Genomic DNA, 20,827 nt, shown 5'->3' on the forward strand with positions numbered 1-20,827 from the left:
GAGTCGGCACCAAAATTCAAATGCGTCTTCCCTCGGCTCCAAGTGTATTTGTTCAATACACAACAAGCTTCTCTGTGGGGATAATTACAGCTCAACAACACCGTGAACTTTCTTTAATTACATCTGATCCACCCATCCCCAGCAAACACTGCAGCTACATTCTCAGCCAACATTCAACTTGGGTTTTGCTTTAAATAGAAGGAAAAAAAAACTGTATGAAAAATGAAATAAAACCTGCACAATTTACATGTTCAAAACCCTCAATACTGGTGTAAAATGAATTTTGATCACTAAAGCTACTCAAACACCTTAATATTATAAAACTACACACTATTATCATCAAAATACATAGTGGGTCTATTTGATGTTTAACCATCACTGTCGTTATCAGGTATTTCTGGAAAAAGCGCAGACAAGTTGCTGTCATACCTGGCAGTAGTTTCATTTATTGAAATAGGACAAACTCAAGAAGTGAGTGAGAGGCGACATGTTCTTTGCTGTAAACTAGAGTTGGCTGTGATTTCTGCAAATATACAGCACCCTGTCGTCGAGTGATGTGGCTGTGAACCCAGCACACTGAAGTTGAGGTCTCTGCTTGACTGGGACACGGCTGCGTTACATCTGAAGCGAACAGTGTGACCCAGTTCCAGTGATGAAGAGAGTGCAGCCTCATAGGACGACAACACCACTGACCTGCTTGAATAATTCACTCTGAAGTGTGAACACGTGGCTGACTGGACGCAGCCACCTGGAAGATTACACGGATAGAGAGGAGGGAGACGGGACTATAACAGAGAGGAGGAGGAGGTGTGACAGGACGATCGTCAATGACATGAAATGAGATAAGAAAGTGTTACACAACTGGAGGTTGCAGTAAAATGTGAAGGGGGGAATCAAATTAGAGTATTTAGAAGTTAGGACGAGAGGCTTGGATAAGACCAAGTTTTACACAGGTACACCTCAAGATTCAAAACAGCCACAGGGTCAAAACCAACTCAGTGCTTCCAAAGTGAAAAATTACTACTTATCCAAAATTTCCCAGTGTTATGAAGAGGAGGCTGACGAATGATGCTAATACCTCAAACATAATCTAGAGAATTAAAATCACCAAGAAGATACCAGGCAACCAGCGGCAACTTCAGGAGATCACTGCTTTAACATCCCATTAAACCAAGACTTTGATTAAAGAAGATATCGATAAAGTTGATATGTTTTCCCGTTTTTTCAGTCTTTACACTAAGCTAAGGCTACATCAATACTACTACGTTTTAGTTTGAAAATGGCGTTTTCAAACTAAAACATCTCTATCCACACAAGCTTTTTGGCTCCGTATCAGTTAGAGTATCAGCATCAGTGGAGCGCATACCTCCGCCAAGCCCACAGTCCCCTTAAATTCAATCAAGCCGCACCATATTGAACAATCTCGAAGATATCAGGTCTCTCAATGTCCCGGTTATTGTTTATTTTTTTCATCAAGATGCATGAATTAGTCCCTTTGACAGCAATGAAAAAACAACCTCCTTGGTGGAGATAAGAGCTCGATATTTTCTTTTTTCCAGCACGACCTGGTCAGCTCCTTCTTTAACTAATTCACAGCAGCCTCCACACCCTCCCAGATCCTCCTCTCCGTCACCAATGAGTAAAAAAAAATCTGTGTCAGGTCAAAACCTCATTAGCAGGTGAAGAAGATGAGTCAATGTGTAAGTGGAAAATCAATTCCTCAGTCAATGGAGACTGCGGCGGCCTCGGCTCCAAACATGAACCCTGGTCACTGGGTTGTTATGTTGACCAGTCTTTGTGTAACAGTGTTAGCAGGGCAGACAAACCACCTCAGGCTCAAGAGGAAGGTCTGCAGCTAAACGCCTCGTCTCTCATGTACCACTCTACTCTCCTCTTTCCTTTCACCTTCACTCTGCTCTGAGCCTCGACCTGGCTTCTCTTTCCCTTTAAGGAAAGGTAAAGAAGACGGATAAGAAACCAAGCAAGAGTTTTACCATGTCAGGAATACTGCCAAAATTAGATCAATTTTAAAGATGCCGAAACCATTCCACATGCTTTTTGCCTCACAGCCTTCCCTCTGGTCTTAATCAGAAAACCCTGAAACCATTGCAGCCTGTAAAAAATTCAGCAGAACTAAGAGATATGATCACATCACACATGTGTTGTCGTTTTTTACATTGGCTCCCAGTTTGTTTTAGGATTGATTTTTAAATTGTATTGTTAAGGCTCTTCATGGCCGGAACCCAGGTTATATTTGTAGTCTTCCTTCTGTATTTTGAAATATTTTTTCTGTCGTGTAGCACTTTGTATTCAAACCATTTGCTTTTCTTATTGGGTGATACTTTGTGTTTCCCATTACAGATCGATACCGAGCAGGCGTTGCTGGGATTAGTGTGGCTGGATCACTGTGGTGTCTCGCTGACCGTAGCTGAACGCCACTTCTTTATGTGTGCTGAGTGAAGCATTATCAGGTCACAGTGGAGGGAGAGGGGAACATGACAGTAGTCAGAGATGCTAACAACCCAAACAACTCCTACACTCGTCCTGGATCTCACACTACCTCACGCAAGGAGCACACATCCCTCTCCTGGCTATTGTACAACACACATAAAATTCGCATTTGTGACTGTGAAATAGACATTAGAGGTGCCCTCCCTCATAAACTCCCACACAGCTCTTTGAAAGCAGGAGCAGAACAGGGAACAGGTACACACCCCGAGCCGGTGCGCCCCCGCCGGATCACCACATTTAATGCCTCTGCCAGGGACGCTTTTTAAAAAAGACTTCTCAGATGAATTCAACACAAAATGCCAGTTATGCAACAGGCTGCTTCAAGCGAGGCAACACACAGAGGGGAGTCGTCATCTGAGAAGCACTAAGAGCCGGAGAGAACCGCGTTGTTCTCCGAGGTTATTCAAACTGCTGCATTCTTGTAGTTCACTTTATGGTGGAATATTTTATGATGGCAAACTTTTAAATTGTGCCTAAATAAAGTTTTGCATTATAACATCAGAGAACTTTCAAGAAGTTTCAAGAAAGTGTGAGTTGCTGCCTTTGACAGAAACACAGTTGCTGAGTTTTTATAACTACAAAGCAAGTTTCAAATTCAAGGATTGAATATCTTGTGCATTTACGTGTTCCTTGGATGTTCCAATTGTGACATCGTTGTTCCTACTTCGTTGTGTTCATGTGGTTTGAAGTCGGAATGGAGTTGTATTTTGTTTGTTTGTTTGTTTGTTTAGAACTTTTAAACAACACCCTGACACCTCTTTTCAATATTAGTATAATAACAAAGAGCAAAGGAAAAAGATTCAGGTGTGAAATGCATATAGAATATTTCCAACTTATGCATGTTAATCACACAATCATCTGATTTTGCTACAAAGTGATGGACATGCAGTTTGCACGTGAAAAAAAAAAAGAACATTTGACAAATTCACATTAGAAGCTACATTTTAGAGCTGATCGTAAAATGATGTTTATTAGTTTATAGGTGACGTCAGCAGTTTGGCAGCTCGTGCAACAACTTTCCGTCATGTTGCTCCGACTTGACGTGGCGTTCATGTGAATTTTCCCAGTCAGGAACAAATTTTTCCAATTATTCCGCCACCACTTGAATGGACCATAAGCACAGGTTTAACATTCTTTTGTGATTGTGTGAAGAGGTGCAGTAGATCAGGTTGAAATGCTTCTTTGATCACTGACATGTTAGACACAGTGTCAGCCGAGCTCTGCTGCACCCACACTGGGTTTGATGAGGCTGTAAACACCAGATAACCGCACTGGCAGTGATCTCATCTTTTACACAGCTGACAAGTTCAAAACATCCATGTGAGATGTCTGGAGGGACTTGAGAAACATTTCCTCCACATCAAAACAATTACATCATCAGAGGCAAAAAAAAGGGCCCCGATGCCGAGGGTCTCAGGTCAGAAATTCAAGAAGCCAATAACAAGAGCTTTGTTATCAAGTGTTTCACAGAATGTAGAAGCGTTATGTGTTTAAATAATTTTAACTCATTACATCATATGTGTATATGCCAAATGAGGAATGCTTTGCTTGCATCTTCAAAGCTGGACAGGAGAATGATCAGTGAGGATTCTCACTATAAAAACATTAATAACACACAACCTGATTTAATGAAGCTTGAGTTTTGGACTGGAAGGGAGATGTAAGGCATTTTTGATATTGCATGATGAAAATAAAATATATATAGGGATGCACGATAATTATCGGTGCTGATAAATTATAGGTCAGTAAAGGGATATATAATATATATTTTTTGAAGTTGATTAATAGAGCAGAGAATTGCAATGATGTTACTACACCAGTGGGTAGCAGAGATGCAGTCTGCAGGAAAAAGTAATCACGCTCATGATGTCTAGTTGAAGCCGCATGTCCGTCTAATACGAGCGTGAACAACATGTCCTCGCCAGTGTGGTTGTTTTTCACTGTGTCAGAGGACGACACCACGATTGCAAATATCAATTTATGTTCAGCAAGGATTTAAATTCTTTAGGCATTTGAAAAGTGCAAGACGTGTGCTAGTGACGAGGAAGAGGCTAAAGCACTCAATCTGGGTTTTGCCAGCGAAAAGGCCAACGTACCAACGTAGGTGGCATCATTTTTTATTTTTACCGAGGACATATAGGCCTCTGACGGTGAATCCAGTGAATACTATTAGTTTGACGGCTCAGTGGCTGGACGAGGCTCTGAAAGGCATTACTGCATGCACATAAAAGCTCTGGTTCACAAACAACAGCGATTAGGTTGTATGAAAATCCTTTTCAAATATAAAAAAGTGAGAATTTATCAGAATTGGTTGAACAAAATCCACATTGTGCATCCCTAAAAATACATAATTAGATGACAGCTGAGTGATAAGTACACCAGCTAGGGTTCATAAAGTCGGTGCAGTCCAAACAGGAAACGGGCAGTCTCCCTCCCTCGCCCTGGGACAGGAAGTCATAAAGCAGGATCAAACAAAGGGCACTACTCACGGTCCCGCCGTAGGAAAAGCAAAATGTCACGGGAAGTAATAGACTCAACAACAACAACTTCGCAATCACCATGAAGTTTCAAAAGCCTGATCCTTTAAAAGGAGCTGAATGTAGATCCTGTACATGAGGCTGAAATGTTACTCGTGATCAGTCAGTTTCTTCTACATTCACATTAAACACTGAGAATTCATACCGAGTAAGAGGAGGGGAAGGACAATGGAAAGGTCACCAGGACTTGCTGAAGGGAAAACAAACACAAAAGCACAGAGGGTTGAGCCATGACCTGGATCTACTGAGTCAAATACCTTATGAGTAATAAAGACTTATAATAGGCTATCTTTAACAGTACCATTACAAATATATAGCTTTTTACCAGAAAAAACATTGAGCTTTAAAACCTTAAAAGCCTCATCTCGATTCTACAACATAAATCTAAATACATGCACTGACTGGATGTTTGTTTATTTGCTTCTGACCTACTGTTCTGTTTTGGTTTGGTAGAAATCTGGACCTCATCTCTGCCAATGTACGTCAGGCTATTGCCTACAGTTTGGGTTAAAGGCTACTGGCTAAAAGACCTCTTTTTTAGGGACCTTGCAATATCTCCCTACAAGCCTGAGAAGAAGAGGAGCACTATTAATAAGTGCATTCTCCTCAACCTGCAGTCCACTCATTTTTCTCACTGTCTAGAAGGCAAATTCAGTATGCATGTTTGCGGTTGGGAGCTTTTCTCTCTCGACTCGCCCGTGGATCACTACAGGGGCCGAGCAGATGCCTCTGCAGCACAAAAACTGCACGCAGCAACCCCAAAAATAACAGCTGCAGTACCTCAAGCTACTGATTAAGAGTCAGCTACTGTTTCACTCTCGTGTGGTGTGGAGGAACTGTATTATCTGGAGATTTGTGAAACTGACGAGCTCAGAAACTGTAAATTACAAACACTTCCCTTAAAAACAAGCTCGTATAGCAGAAGCATTGTACACCTTCATAAGCATAGTGCTCTTAGTGCGTTCAGTCACTGACAGGGGCAGTGTGGAGAGCTATTGGGGCTCTCAGGGCCCAGCAGAGCATATCAAGTATGATCTGACAGCCTATTGAGGCATTCACACAGACACAGGATATAGATACTTCAACAAAAACTGTGGGGTTCAAGGACAAGGAGCTCCCTAGGAAGGACTACATGCACACATGCAAACACACACACACACACACACACCAGTGTTGAGGCTCATCTTTCAGAAATTATTTGAATGCTCAAGAGGGATGTCAAAACACAATAAAACAGACATCGCAAAGGGAGTGTAACAGTGTGCGCCCACTTTAACAATGGCTTGATTCCAGAAGTAAATTTCTCATAAATTTTCTCCATTGACATTTTACAAAATCCTTATAAACACAGTTTAAAGCCTGGGATCAGGCCGACCAGCTGCGAGATGAATCATGACCTATACACATTTGATTTGGAGCAAAAAAGTATGGGGAAATCCAAAAGGGCATATTTACACTGTGGACATAATTATTTAAAGAGTGAAGAAACTATCCTGTAATCCACTGCGAATTATCCCTTTAAATGATGTGTTTCCTTTTTGAAATTTAACCTCGTAGTTATTTTCTGTGGTGCTCTTTGGTAGAAGTCATGTTACACTGATCCATCCAACATGATTTTCACAGTTGTGGTAAACATTTCCATGGTAAAAGCAAGCTCCAATCAGCTTCAATCTATTACACTTGAGGATTGTGGGTAGTGAAGTATTTCTCCCTGACATTGCAAATAAAACACAATTTTCTTAAAACGCAGTTGACATCACATGGATTCATGGCTTATACAGGAGCCTGTAACGTTGTTTCACAATCTCTGTATGTGGTGAATCTACCTTGGATGGTTACAATATTATGGCTGATAATCAGAACCACAGTATTGAGCTCTTTTTCAGCTGTTTCTCCCATCTTGTTAGGAGAGGCCAACCGAACTTTGTCCAAACATCATTAGATCTGAACCACTGCTGCTGACACTAAATGTTGTCATTGGATCGTGCGTGTTTCACAAAGCTCCTCCAGAGGTTGCAGAACAGAAAACCAGGATGTCAGTAATCCCAGTCTTATGGAGAAACGTTTAGAGAAAAAAAAAAACTGTTCTGGAGAAACATTTAGAGTGAAATGCTAAACAGTAGATAGGATGTAGTTGGGAAGTGTGGTGAACCGAGAGGTCACCCTGCAACACATCGGGCCTTGCAGAGGCTGAGGTATTGAACCTAGAAGGGTTAAAGAATGAGAACTTCCCTGAGGATGTCAGTAAATATATACAGACAATAGCTCAAATCTGAAAGTTGAGAAATTCCTGCATGTGCTTTGGATTAATGCCTCGGCAACACAGCATTAAACAAGACAGCATTCTGCCAAAAATTATAATTCCAAGTATTCCTGTTGCAGACCGCTGCCCCACTGTCCTCTACACAATATCTCCAAGTCCTTTGAGAAAAAAGCTCATACAGGCTCCACTGCTCATCAACCATCCTGCATAATGAGGTGCAGAACCACAGCGGGAGAATACTTGCTCAATCTCAGACCCCAGCTCGGGCCATGTGGAAAGCATCGACGTTCCTGCACAATCATCACGTCTAAACAAACAGCTCAGAGGAGCATTTTAACAAAGTGGCATTTGAGTAAATGCTACGGCTGCATAACTGTACAACCTTGAGCACCAGCTTCCCCGGGGGAATGAGGGGATCAAAACAAACGCAGCCCGGAGCGAACGTCAGCAACAGACGGATATCCATCACATCTCACCGATGTACAAACGACTCTGGTCCCCTGACTGGACACTTGAAAGCCAGAGCTCTCCACGCTGGGACACAGCGTGTTGCTCAGGCCCGTATATTTTAATAATGGCCAGGAGGCTGCCAACAACAGCAAGAGGGAAAGGATGAGGGAGAAAGTGTCCTGGTCTCGCTGGGTTCTAGGGGATAAAAAAAAGACAGAGTTGCATCTGGTGGTCACAGCCTCAGTTCTGGCAGTGATGTGAAATCTGATTAAGAAAGAAAAGAAGACAGAGAGGCAGGCCTGTCTCTGAGGAGATGTTCCACCCCCAGTCATCCAAGGACGAAGGAGGAAAGTGAGAAGGAGAGAGGTGGCGCTTCTTTAAAGCAACATATTTGGGAAATATACTGCACTTATTCACTTAATAGTTGGGTAGAGAGTTTTATGACATATATTATATACCGCACTGATGTTTGTCTGGTAAATTAAAGGCTACAGCCTGCAGCTGGTTGGCTTAGACACGCAATAAAACCAAAATAGCTGATGTTTTAACTATTTTTGTACAGATTGTAATTGTGTGAGTTTTAAAGGTGCTGCTAAAAAGATATGTCAGACAGAGCCAGACTAGCAGCTTACCCCCATTTCCAGTCTTTATGCTCTTCTCATTTAAATCTCACAAAGAAGAAAAACAAGGGCATTTTCCAAGATGTCAAACTATTCTCCTTTAAATAGTTTGCTAATTTCTGAACAAATAACAGATTTTGGTATGGATCCGGATCTTCAACATTGTGACATAGGGCGTTGTTTGAAATTTTTGTTGATTTCTCAGAGAATAATTCAAGGATCTTGATGAAAAAAAATCTCATGTTTAGGCCACTGATATCTATGAATTTGTTGAAGTGGATCTAGTGAATCAAAATGTGCTTCCATGAGGAGACTGTTGGACCTCGGCGGAGGTTTGCACTCTACTGAGTGTCATTCTAAATGGTTATAGATAAACACCTATAATAGACCAAAGAGGAGAGCTCAGAAACCGAGTGTGCATCTACAGGCAGAACATTCCTCCATTGACCACACAGGGATTGTTTCAGCCGAGTGTGACCTACACAATCCTTCGGTGAGCTCTGCAGTCTACTTGTCTTAGTAATGGCCTCTTCTACCTTCTCCAACTGCAGAGCCTCTGTATTATCAACTCTCAGCCTCCAGCTCCACTAAGCAGCTGAATCCTAAGAGAGGAAGTGGGACATTTTTTCACAACCCAGTGAACTGATCCTCATTGGTCTAAACGGAAAACTAAAGCTCTTATAATTGGACAAAGAGGTTTCATCCCTCTCACAGTATTATCTGAGCATGCACTTGACGAGCTCTGTGTTCAAATATGACACTCTATGTATTAGCTGACCCCCCCCCCTTCAGACTGTTTCCAATTATCTCTGAACCCTGACTCTTCCACGAGACAAAGGGACGGTGGTAAATGCGTGGTGTCTCTCTGGAGAGTGTTTGGTTCGTCACGCTGTGATGAGCTCCTTTGTTCTCACTTTAACTCCCAGCATCACATAATTGGCCACCATCTGGGACCTCTCATTCCTATTCTCTCTCTCCATCCATTCTCTTCTGCGTCTCTGCCCTCTCCACATGTGCTACATATGCATGTTCATAGTAGGAAATCATACATCTGTTGTCAATCCTTTACACTTTCTTGGAAGATTATGTAATGTCATAATGAGGACCAATTATCAAGTGGCTTTCCCCCGACATTTTGGAAGTTCGCAGGAGAGCAGCGTTTTTTTTGCTGTTGAAATTAGGGGAAAAGGCGACAGCGGGCAAAGAAAGAAAGAGGTCCCACAGATCGCTCGGCCTTCAAACGGCCTTTTTATGGTCTCACTTTATTCTTTCACAGAGTCCTCAGTCATCCAACAGCTACAGAACAGCTTTTCTGATTTGCTCTTCCTACGCGGTTCACAGTTCACTCTTTCAACTTGGCTGAATCAAAAAGACCGTCCAACGCCTCCGACTAGTACAGAGTCCAGCAGCTGAGAATTTAACCTGCTCTGGCACCCCTTTACTTATCATTTTCAAAAGTTGCATTTATTTAGTTTTTAGCCACACTTGCAGCATGGAAATATAGAGGTGGGCTGCCAGTCAGACTCAGTGGATGGAATATCCTTTCTCTTGATGTAATATGAGTGAGTATGACTTTGGATTTTGATTTGAAAGATTCTAATAAATAGGCACTTTCCAGTTTAACTGAAAGTGCAAACATTTCTAAGACTGGAATGACTGGAGTTATCACTACAGTTTTGGGTCCATCGCGTGTTAGAAATGCCCTCACCCACTCGCTCATGGTGAATCCTCCTAATAATTTTCTGCTATGTTCTCACATGGGATCACTCTGAGTTTTTACTCGGGGCTGAGAACTCTGGAGAATGTCTGCCGCAAGTGACTCAGACATTGGTTACTCATATACAGCCCCTCCGCATAATCATCTTGAGTTCAGTGCATGTCTGCATCTGCACAGTCCAAAGCATATTCTGTAAGAAGATGTTTTTTTAAATACATTGAAACTACTAATGCTTGAACCAAGATGACATAAAGCCCGGAAAATAACAATAAAAACATTAAGCTGCATAACAAATATTGATCAAATGTGTCGGAGGGTTTTTCCTATTCTCCTCACAAAGAGACGAGAAGTGGGTACCTGCATGTTTGCATGATCTAAGAAGACCGCTTACAGGTTTGCATGTAGCTATTTAGGGCATGTGTATCCCAAGTGGCAGGGCGAGGATGTTTTAAGCGAAAGCTGTCAAAGTGAGCAACTTTCTTTGAGGCGAGATGACAGGGAAAGTGTAAAAAGCCATCGGAACGCTTCTATCAGCTCCACTGATCAAGGATCGTCTGATGAGGAAGTTCAGCTTAATTGGGACTCGTCCGTAAAAAAAAGAGCCGTATGATTAAACACAGACTATGAGGGATGAGACTCATTAAAAACCATCACTGAGAGAGAAAAAAAAAAACTGTGGAGGGAACAAAGAGAATAAAATAGCAACGAGTACTTGGGCAATGTTTGTTTCTGAACGAATACACACACACACACACACACACACACACACACACACACACACACACACACACACACACACACACACACACACACACACACACACACACACACACACACACACACACACACACACACACACACACACACAGGCCTAATAAACACTAGGTAATGTAGCAGGCTGGAGTTATTGATATCATTTACAATGCATCAGCCCATCACCCATTTGTGTGTGTGTGTGTGTGTGTCTCCAGGGGGTCTGAACACATGCAGCCGAATCCCATCTGTTAGGGTTGTTGGCAGCTGTGTTTGTGTGTGTGTGTGTGTGTGTGTGTGTATGGCGCCGTAGGGGGTGTATATGATGCAGACATGACAGATCACAGCTCTAAATGACAGGGGACAGGAACAAAATAAATGACACCATCTATTAGACACTAATTTATATTAATACCTACACACTGGAGCGTGAACACACACAAACACACACCCTCATTAAAACAACTCCGCTCCTCGCTCATATAACAATTAATACATGACATACCACCACGCTGCAAGCCCCAGAGGCAAGACATTTCTAACAGATATTACATCCCAGAACACAACATTGGGAGTGCAGGCTTTCCCCATGCAAAGCAAATGAGAGAAAAATCTCATTTCGTTCCCATCAGTGTAAATTATATGCTACACTGCGACAAAAAACTTTTCTTTTGATGAAGTTTAGAAATTAAGAATTCCAGAAACCTATGATCACTTTTTAATTTTGTGCGGATTTTCTTTGTAGATTTTATTTACCCGTCTGCTGACAAATACTTCCAGTGTTTTCCTGCTAAAACTTTCCTCAGTGCTTACACATAGCGAACATATTTCTAGATACACTTACCAGGCTGTATTTCACTCTCATGACAGCCTGAAGTTGGCATGGTGAACACTGAAAGATTAGATCAGAGTCTGCACTTCACATCCTGTGCTGGCTGAACGCCACTGGGCTGCAAAAACTTCACGGCTGATTATCCAGATGGCCAGTTTGCTGTTAGGCCAAACTATGCCGCTTTCACTAATAAAACGTCAAACTTTGCATCTAATGCTTCATGTAGGAAAAAGCTTTGGCTCTTAAGTGGGGATGAGAGTGCACATATGTGCTCGCCTCAAAGTTTACAACCCCTCTGCACCCGGAGTTTTACAGTAACAATGGCTAATGCGTGCATCCCTGTTCAGCTCCTCCTCACTTTTGGAACTAAGAGCTGCCAGGAACAAACATGTCTCATCACCCAGGTTCCATTTTCATTCCTAATGCCCAACTTCTCCTGGCTCCCATTATCTCCAGGAAACCGTTCAAAACGATCATGTTACTGCTTATTGAGGCCTTGTAACACTGTTGTCATCGAGGGCTGACTTACGCTCAGCGGAGATTGCAAACCAATAAAAAACAACCCCCCCCAGCGTCATGCAGAGGGGAGGTCAGAGAGTCTGAGGGATGATGGGAAGAGGAAGGGAAAGGTTGAGGTGATGTTTCTTTGCTGGGGCACATTACTGCACATGTTTCATGACTGACGGGAAGACCAGAACATGGCTGCCACAGTCAGCTACAGTACATAGAGTAGCTCCACTATAGATACACAGTATCAGCAGGACATTCAGTGCAGCACCACGTGGGGATTGGCCAGCACCTCCTCAGTGACAGACTCATGCTGCCGCCGGGAAGTAAAGTTAGTTACCTGTGGGATAAAAATCAAGCCTTTTTCATTTTTTATTTTGGCAAATTGGAACCATAAGATATGACTTAGCTATTAGCTGTTCCCGTTTGCCATGCACCCATGGGTGTACAGACAGCTATCTCTGGATTACTTTAATATTAAGACTGTCAGGCAACTTCTGGAGTTAGGGCACGGCCACACGTACATTCACTTCCAATCTATGCGAGTGAGGAGAAGAAAAAAACATTTAGTTTTTTGTGGCAAAGCAAATCACAGCGTGGCTTCGTGTAAAGTTAAACTTTGGTAAACTTTGACCCGCCATATTAGCTTGACATTCGTGTATGTGTGACCGTGCCCATATAAAGGGCATGGAGATTATGATATGCCCAGTAAGTTTAAGTTACACTGAACCTGAAATACCGTATGTGCATCATGCCTGTATGAGTAGACAGTGATTTTTGACGCCAACTGCAGCAATCAGACATGAAGCGTTTTAAAGTAACTTAATTGCCTCCATGAGCTCTAGACCACAGCTGCTGCTGCTCCAGCTGCCGACTGTATTGTTAAGCAGGCCGAAACACACATATTAACTTCCAGCTCTCTGGCATACACCTCTCTCTTTCACCTCGCACTTTGAAAACGGACAAAAATGTCAGTCTAGAGCAAAGAGATCCCATTTCTTGGTTTAAAGCAGCCGTCACAACAGCCGACAGACTGAACTGCAGAAGGTGCTGGTGGGCGTATGAAAAACAACACACTTCTTCCCTGATAAGAGAAGTAATAAAAGTGCTAAGAGGTGAGCCCTGGGGGAAGCTATGTGCTGGGGTGTATGAAGGCTGGGGTACCAGATAAAAGCATCACTGATGCTGGGTGATATGATGATAGTTTATGCGACACAAAGCACTGCGGCGATTAACCCACAGTTACATAATCACTCCTCTGAAGACAAGTATCTGCAGCTATAGCTGGCACATCAGGGTGGGAGAACTTGCACAATGCATGAGGCAAAGTAGGAGACTGTTTGCACTTTCCAGCAGTAACCAGCTCAGGACTCTGTGTCTCTTTATACCAAGATGGAGCACAGTCTCTGTGAAAATAGCTCTATTGTATTACGGTCTGGTCCTGAGGAGGGTTTAATTAAAAACACATCCACTTGAGGGTCTGAGGTCTGAAAGCAAAAATAATCGGAGTCGCTGAATAAAGGTTTGTTTAGCCAGAGGACAATCAGGTGGTTGAAGAACAAAAATATCTCTGACAAAAAGCCAAACAATTACAAGGCAGCTATTTTCTTTCTTTGGAGCCGATACTGATAACTTACTGTTAATGTCTGCTTGGAAACATTAAAGAGTTCATTTGTACTGCCAGTTTGAAGGACAGGGGGGAGTGTAACCCCGACATTGTTGCCGTCTAATGGAGGATTAGCCACGTGACCTCAGAGATCAGAGGTTATCTGCTGTGGGGGACGTCAGCAGGATGAACTGCTGGAAATAAATGGTAGGTATTTCCCTTGTGGACCAGCAACTCGATCAAGCTAAAATGAGCGTTACTGTCATCTTTTGTGTGTGTGTGCATATGCCCACTGGTGGACTTCACTATCACTATACCTGCTGACTGTACTAGCATACCATTTACAGAAGAGACTGCATAAAAACCCTATATATATAATATTCAGTCACTGCCAAAATAAAATCATATCATCTTCGGATGGCAGAGGCGATCATGTTTCCCATCAGTAACAAAGGGAAGTAACAGCAGAGGGTTAAAAAGAAAAGAAAACTCCAGGCCCAATATGCCCATTTACGGTCAGTCAGTATTCCACAAGCTTGTTAAATAAATCAGAGGGTCTCCAGAGAGGAAAACAAAACACTGAGGGCTCTTTCTAAACGCAGCTTCACCAGGAAAGCAAACAGCTTGGCTCCAAGTGGAAGTCTCTTTAGATACGTACTCTGGACTGTGGAGCAGACTCGTGTCCCTGCAGCTAATTCACTGTCAAAATGTTTCGGTGAATGAGTCAGTTCGGCAGTCACAGCCATATGTTAGAGATTACTGCTTAATATGACGAAACAAAAGTCCTGCTCAGGATTTCACCACGTATTAGTGACAAGAAACCAACTCTGCAAGCACAGGAGTCTTTACCTTCTGCGGTGAAGGAGACAGAGAGGACTCTATCAAAATCATCCACTTCTATATCTCGACTACACATCCTTATTCCCAACAACCCCCCCTGTAGTACACACTCGCACAGCATTCCCACCCTCTCTCTCAGAGTCTGGGATAGAACATGCCATTCTCTGTCTCGGCTCCTGTCCCCCTCTTTATTTTCCCCTCTCGCAGGGAGTCAGCCCAATATGTACTGTATATATTTGGTCTTTTGGCTGTTGTTGGCTGAAAGTGGATGTTCCCAGCAGCGGCAGCAGCAGCATTTGTCTCTTTGACTGGCAGCCATACCAGAGGGTGGTTTTCACTGTCGGAGAAGATTCAATGCTGAACCATTGACAAACGCCTGGACCTTTTGTAACTAAAAAAAAGACGATTTAAATAGTGTGCTCATAAAAGCTTTTTTCTGAGACAACTGAGAACTACATGTTTGGGACAATGCTCGTGACAAGACACAAACCAATGTCACTTTAAAGCTGCTTTCAGACATGCAGTGAAGTCTATAATCTCCTGACATTCTCCAGAGGAGCTGTACGTGAGAACACAAAGTTCCGAGTCAGTTGCTCTGGACAATCCCTGGAGGTTTTTCTGCCAGACCCCTAATAAAAACTCCAGATCATGTCCGAGTGAGCACATGTGAGCAGTCGAGTGAGTGGGCGTGTTGATGACCTTTCTTACATGCGACTGACCAGAAAAGTGAAAAAAAAAAAAGAATACAAATATCTCAGGATGAAAAAGAGGTGTCATACACGTTAAAGACGCCGACAAAGATGTCAACGCAGCAGAATTGATATGTTACGTCCTTCCTGTTTTCTGTGTTATTGTGAACGGGTTCTTCATGTGTGTTCAAACTCCAGAAAATGTCCGGACCCAATTGTGTGGACATTCTCCGGAGTTCGTGTCTGAAAACGGCTTGAGATACATTCCCATTTGCTCCCCAGACAGAATCCAAAGTAACATTCAAGGACATTAATCACCAAACTGAATGAGAAGTGCATGAAAAGTGGTGACAAACAGGAAATGCTACAACAGAAGTGCTGTGGGTGTTTTTTTCCTTTCAAAGACTTTGTCAAAGAGTTCAACAACAAAGCCATTGAAAATTCATCAGATATTTTTGAGATGCAAATTATATCCTTTAAAATGCAACGCGTGTGTTTCTCGTTTGCTCAACTTTTTAGGTTAGACATGAGATTTGTATTCAAACTGCCAGCTATGAGCAGCAGCAACAAACACACTGTGAAATATTTTAACTGGTTTATTTCATCTGTAAAATTCAGAGAGCTAAAAAGTGTCAGGAGCTGGTTATAAATAACCTGCTTCAGACTCCTCTCTGGCACTGACACGTGCACCTCCTGAGTTAAACATGAGGACGTTAGTTGAACAACTAAAACCCTCAGAGTTGACTCTAATGCATAAAGTGAAGCTCTATTGATCACCGGGCTGCAGAAGAGGAAGTGTTTAGTGCAGCGGCAATTTGACTGGATTGCAGGAAAATGACAGGAGTCAAGCTTCACTTGACTAAAACATTTTTCCTAAGAAGTTCTGGAAAAATAGAAACGTGACTCCTCTGCAGGCTGCTCTCTATAACCTAAACAAGGATGCAGCGTTTCGCTTCAGTTTCAAGAGACCACAGATTCCACTGTGAAGGCAGCTTGTAGTTAACAAGTCTCTGAAAAGGACTTTTATGACATTTCTCACAACAACACAGGGGAAACCCCCCCCTTAAATAAACTCTCTTTCAGACTATTAAACCAACCAGCGTCATTAGAGGCCACAATAACAAAACCAACACATTGTGCACAGAGGCTAGACAGCTAATTCAAATGAGTCACATGTTCGGGAAATCTCCCCCGAGACGACACAGACGTCTCTCTCTGTGTGAAGCATCCTCATTCATCTGTCCTCTTCTTACCTGGACCTTTCCTTTTCCCATCATCTTGTCCACAATCTCGTTGTCGTCCTTGTTGAGCATGCTTTTGTCGTAACACTTCTCGTAACACAGGATCCGCAGGTATTGGGAGCCCTCCACCTCGATTTCAAACTCCTGTGGGATGTCACAGGAGAGGAGAATTAGATATTTAACTTTCATTGTGAGCAATGTGCGGTAGAAGGAGATATTTGTTAGTGACTAACTTCATTCCACTGAGGATCTGTGGTGTCTCTGAAGACTCGGGTCTTGGCCTTGCTGACAAAGTATCCGTACGCGTCCACTTCAAGGGTGCAGTACAGATCTAATGGAAACAAAGAAGGTGGACACGTCCATTAGATACTGAAATAAAACAACAGTAAAAATGGAGATACAATCCTTTCATTAAAAAGGTCAGAATAATTAGAGACAGCAATTAGCAAACAGATATTCAGTTTCATAACACAGAAGACAACCAGGAAATCTTTTTTTTGCTGTTTTCTTCTTTGGAAAATTACTTTTTGTTTATTTTACAATCATCGAAACGTTGGATGGGAATGCTGGAAAAAATTATTCCCAATTATTTTTCCGTCAATCAACTTATTGATTATTCAACCAATCACTTCAGCTCTGTTCTAATGTATGTTGTAAAGTCCCTGTGAAGAACATGAACAAAGGTACATTATTGTTGCAACGTTTGCCAAAGTGTAATGAAAGCTTAAATGTTAAATGTAATATTTCACTGGAGACACTTATACAAATGTATATCTCCGTCAAACTTTAGCAGCAGTCAACATCATGTAAGTAAAACATAAATCCCACAAATTAAAGTACCATTAGTACTTAAACCCGTTTTTCAAAGAGGTTTTAAACAAAGTTTTCATGACAACTGAAAGTGACTAAATATCTAATTCAGGTTTGTAACAAATGTCCAGTTACAGGATGAAAAAGGCTCATGTTCAATCAAAAACCAAACAGCCCCTCCAAATGTCAATATGTTGTAGTTTGTCTGTGTACACATTCTGCACCACTGCCCCCCCCCTCCACTCTTTACATCCTCATTCCACCGTCGACACTCCCCTGGGATCCGCTCGTGCTCGGCTCTTACACGGAGCAATTAAGTCTGTTAATGTGTTTCTTTAAACGCTGTAGCTGTTCCTACAGAGCGAGCTACCGGCTGTCTGTTATGTGTCTGTAGTTCGTCCTGCAGCCTGGACCCGGTCCCTCGAGTGCACCTCCGCCTGACAGAGTGATGGATGGGTGTTCGGCTTGACCTTTCACCAGGAGAGTCACCAAGATTGGGGAAGAGAATCAGGGGAGTTGGCTGAATCTCATATACAAATATATAAAAACACCCTTCGGTAAAGAGTGACAGATGTCCTGTTTAGGCTGGAACATCTAAAACCACAGCCTGACCTGAGCCTGGTTACCGTTGTGGAAGGATACCAACCATCCACCCAGTGTGAGCAGTGACCGTCAGGAGACAGCATGGACATATGCAGCTGTACATTTATGACTAACAGGGTTACAATGTATAGTGGAACCTCATTCCATCTGGTTTCATTCCCACTTTGTTTGTTTTCTCTGCATCCTGAGAGGTTCGGGCATAATCACTCCCAATGAGGAAGAGATTAGCAGCGGTGGTATGAAGGAAGTTCAGCTGAGGGGAATTCACTGTGACCATCTGGGGGACATTTATTAAACGTAGCAGTTATCGTACTCTGACGCTTCATACAGAAGCATAACAGCTTGTTACAGCCACCTCTGGTTCGACATCCGACACCTCAAAAACACACAAACTACTTGTCAAGAGTTTGCTTTAGTGAGGAGATGGTGTATCAAGACTAAAGCAGTCGGCTTGTTGTGAGGGACAGAGTTGCGTTTCAGTCACTTTTAACTACTACAAACAGACGTTTGGTTATGTTAAAGTTAGATAGGTCTTTAGTTTTAGACACTGGACCTCTCTTTCTCATCTAGCCATGAGTAGAGGTATTCATAAGTCCTGGTCAGCTCTGAGATTTCTCTTTGGAAGTTGATTTCCTCTCCATCTGAAAGGGGTTTATGTGTCCAGACTGAAAACTCAAAAAAGGCCCGACATGGGAGAGGTCTTTTTGTGTCCTCGCAGTGGATCCAGGAGGGTTTTGGTAAGTAGGACAGAATGAAAGAGGCCAAACTCTATGTTTTTTCTGTTATTCTCCCCACTTACTATCAGGCTCAGAGTATGAGGGGGGATTACTTGGTCAGCTTGGGGCCTGTGACCCAGAGATTTACGGGTTAATGGATACCATCCTTTTCCACCTCAATTAGCTGAGGACTGCAGCCCCTGTAATGTGTCTGTGATCTTATACGCAGAAGCTAATCTTTGCTCGGGGCTGCGGTGAATGCTGGGTCAAACTGCAGGTTCACAGAATTATGAGGGAAGTGATAATCAGTTAAAACTAATCAGTCGTCCCAACAACCACCAACCTGAGGCTTAAAGGACTCAGGAGAAAATAAAAACATTCTTCTAAGAGAATGAAATCAGGATGTAACTGAATTGTTTTCATGAAAACCAGAGAGAGAAGACTAAAAACAAATATGGCAAACAAGGCATGACAAGGCATGCAGCCGTGGCTGGATTGATTAAACGCAGAAATAAAAGGGAAATGTGCACTTCCAGCAGTGTTTTACCTTTAATTTGAAAGGGACCAGCAGTGAAAGGAAAAAAAGTTTGTTCTGAATAAAGAAAAAAGCATCATTATCGCTATTATATAATTTTTTATTGTCCTGTAGCATCTGCACTGTTACACGATTATTAGTTGCATATAGATCAAATATAAATTCAGTTAAAACCTCTTCATATTGACAAGCTCATGTGGCCGACACACACACATGAATGCTGCTGGGCTCACCTAAAATGCACGTGTGATATTTCTCTCAGTTTGTGAGTGGGGCAGTTCAGTTTGGATCTGTGCTCGCTGTTCCTATGTAGCACGGCACTGCACTTTTACAGCATGGAGTTGAGGCAACACACAGGATCACTGGCTGACAATCACTCATACATAAAAATAAAACGAGAACAAAGCGACATGTTTCTCTACTAGGTCATGTTTTCCACTGATTTCTTTTTTTTTTTGGGGGGGGGAGAAGCTCAACTCCATGCTCCTTCTGCTATGACCCAGTTTGACAACTTTGCCCCGGGCTGAATACTAAGTCTTTTCCAACTGAGGGGAAATAACACAATAACTCCAATAAGATCTTCTAGTACAAGCTTATGTGATTTTTCAATGAAAGCAATGAACAAAGAGGCCATTGTAGATGATCCCACATCTGTTTAACAATCTGAAACACTGGATAAAGAATATTTTCCAGTCGATACAGACTCGATTTTGATGGGCTAATAATTAAAAATGTACAGAACGTACAGAGACAGTGAAGGAGACTTCAACGATGTAACCAAAATCACATCAAACCTCAAAAACACAGGGGCTGAATTACACAACATCACCACATGAAAACTACTTAAAAGGGCAAATCTAATCATTAAAGCTACATCTGTGAGAAATTGTGGTGGTGGAGGAGGGAATTATAAAGACAGAACACAGAGTATTCAGATCATCATCTCCATGATCACTGGGCTGTTTTCTAAACACATGTAGCATATGGAAAAAAGTGCAATGTCTGCCAGGGTTCATAGGGTCTACAGACATAATAATATGTTATTATATCTGTTTTTTGTTGAAATCCTATCCACGTACCGATAGCTATCAAAAATAAAGTCGTGTAGAAAAAAAAGAGAAAAAAAGCTGGTGTCTGTGGCCCTTGCAGAACTTTAATAAACATGGACAATCATTTCATTCACTTGTCTGTCACTAACCAACCAACCTGCCTGCCTGCCTGCCTGCCTGCCTGCCTGCACCCTGCCTGTGCTCTCAGCGCACATGACCAGAGTCATCAGCAGGAGAGTCCTACACTGGAGCAGAGACTATAGCCAGAAGTTAGCGAGCGAGTCATGGAAAAGTCGGCTCCTAGCAGTTGTCAGGCAGTGAGTGTTCTTGTGTTTTGGGAGCGTAGCTTTGACGGGAGGGTCAGTGGGAGGGGGAGGGATGTGTCAGTTGCCTTTTTTGTAGTGTAGCCTGTTCTTGTTTGCTTTTCCAGGATGATCAACCCTAGCTTTAACCTTCAGTACAAAAAAAGAGGAATCTTTGTCTCCCCCATGCTTTCACTTTCCACGACAACCATGATAGTTCAAGTTTGATCATTTCTGACCTCCATT

The 20,827-nt window shown here is 42.4% G+C and overlaps 1 protein-coding gene across 4 annotated transcripts in view; it reads right to left on the reverse strand.

The window, feature by feature from the left end:
- The window catches only part of abr (ABR activator of RhoGEF and GTPase), a 131,455-nt gene that overhangs the window by 25,030 nt on the left and 85,598 nt on the right, over positions 1–20,827 (reverse strand). For all 4 annotated transcript variants that reach the window (XM_035178239.2, XM_035178240.2, XM_035178241.2 and 1 more), the window contains 2 exons: positions 16,800–16,897; positions 16,579–16,710 (listed from right to left, as the gene is read on the reverse strand). In XM_035178239.2, the coding sequence (XP_035034130.2) occupies positions 16,579–16,710; positions 16,800–16,897 (230 nt within the window). The remainder of the gene's footprint in view (positions 1–16,578; positions 16,711–16,799; positions 16,898–20,827) is intronic.

This window comes from Hippoglossus stenolepis, chromosome 15, assembly GCF_022539355.2.
Source record: "Hippoglossus stenolepis isolate QCI-W04-F060 chromosome 15, HSTE1.2, whole genome shotgun sequence".
NCBI lineage: Eukaryota > Metazoa > Chordata > Actinopteri > Pleuronectiformes > Pleuronectidae > Hippoglossus > Hippoglossus stenolepis.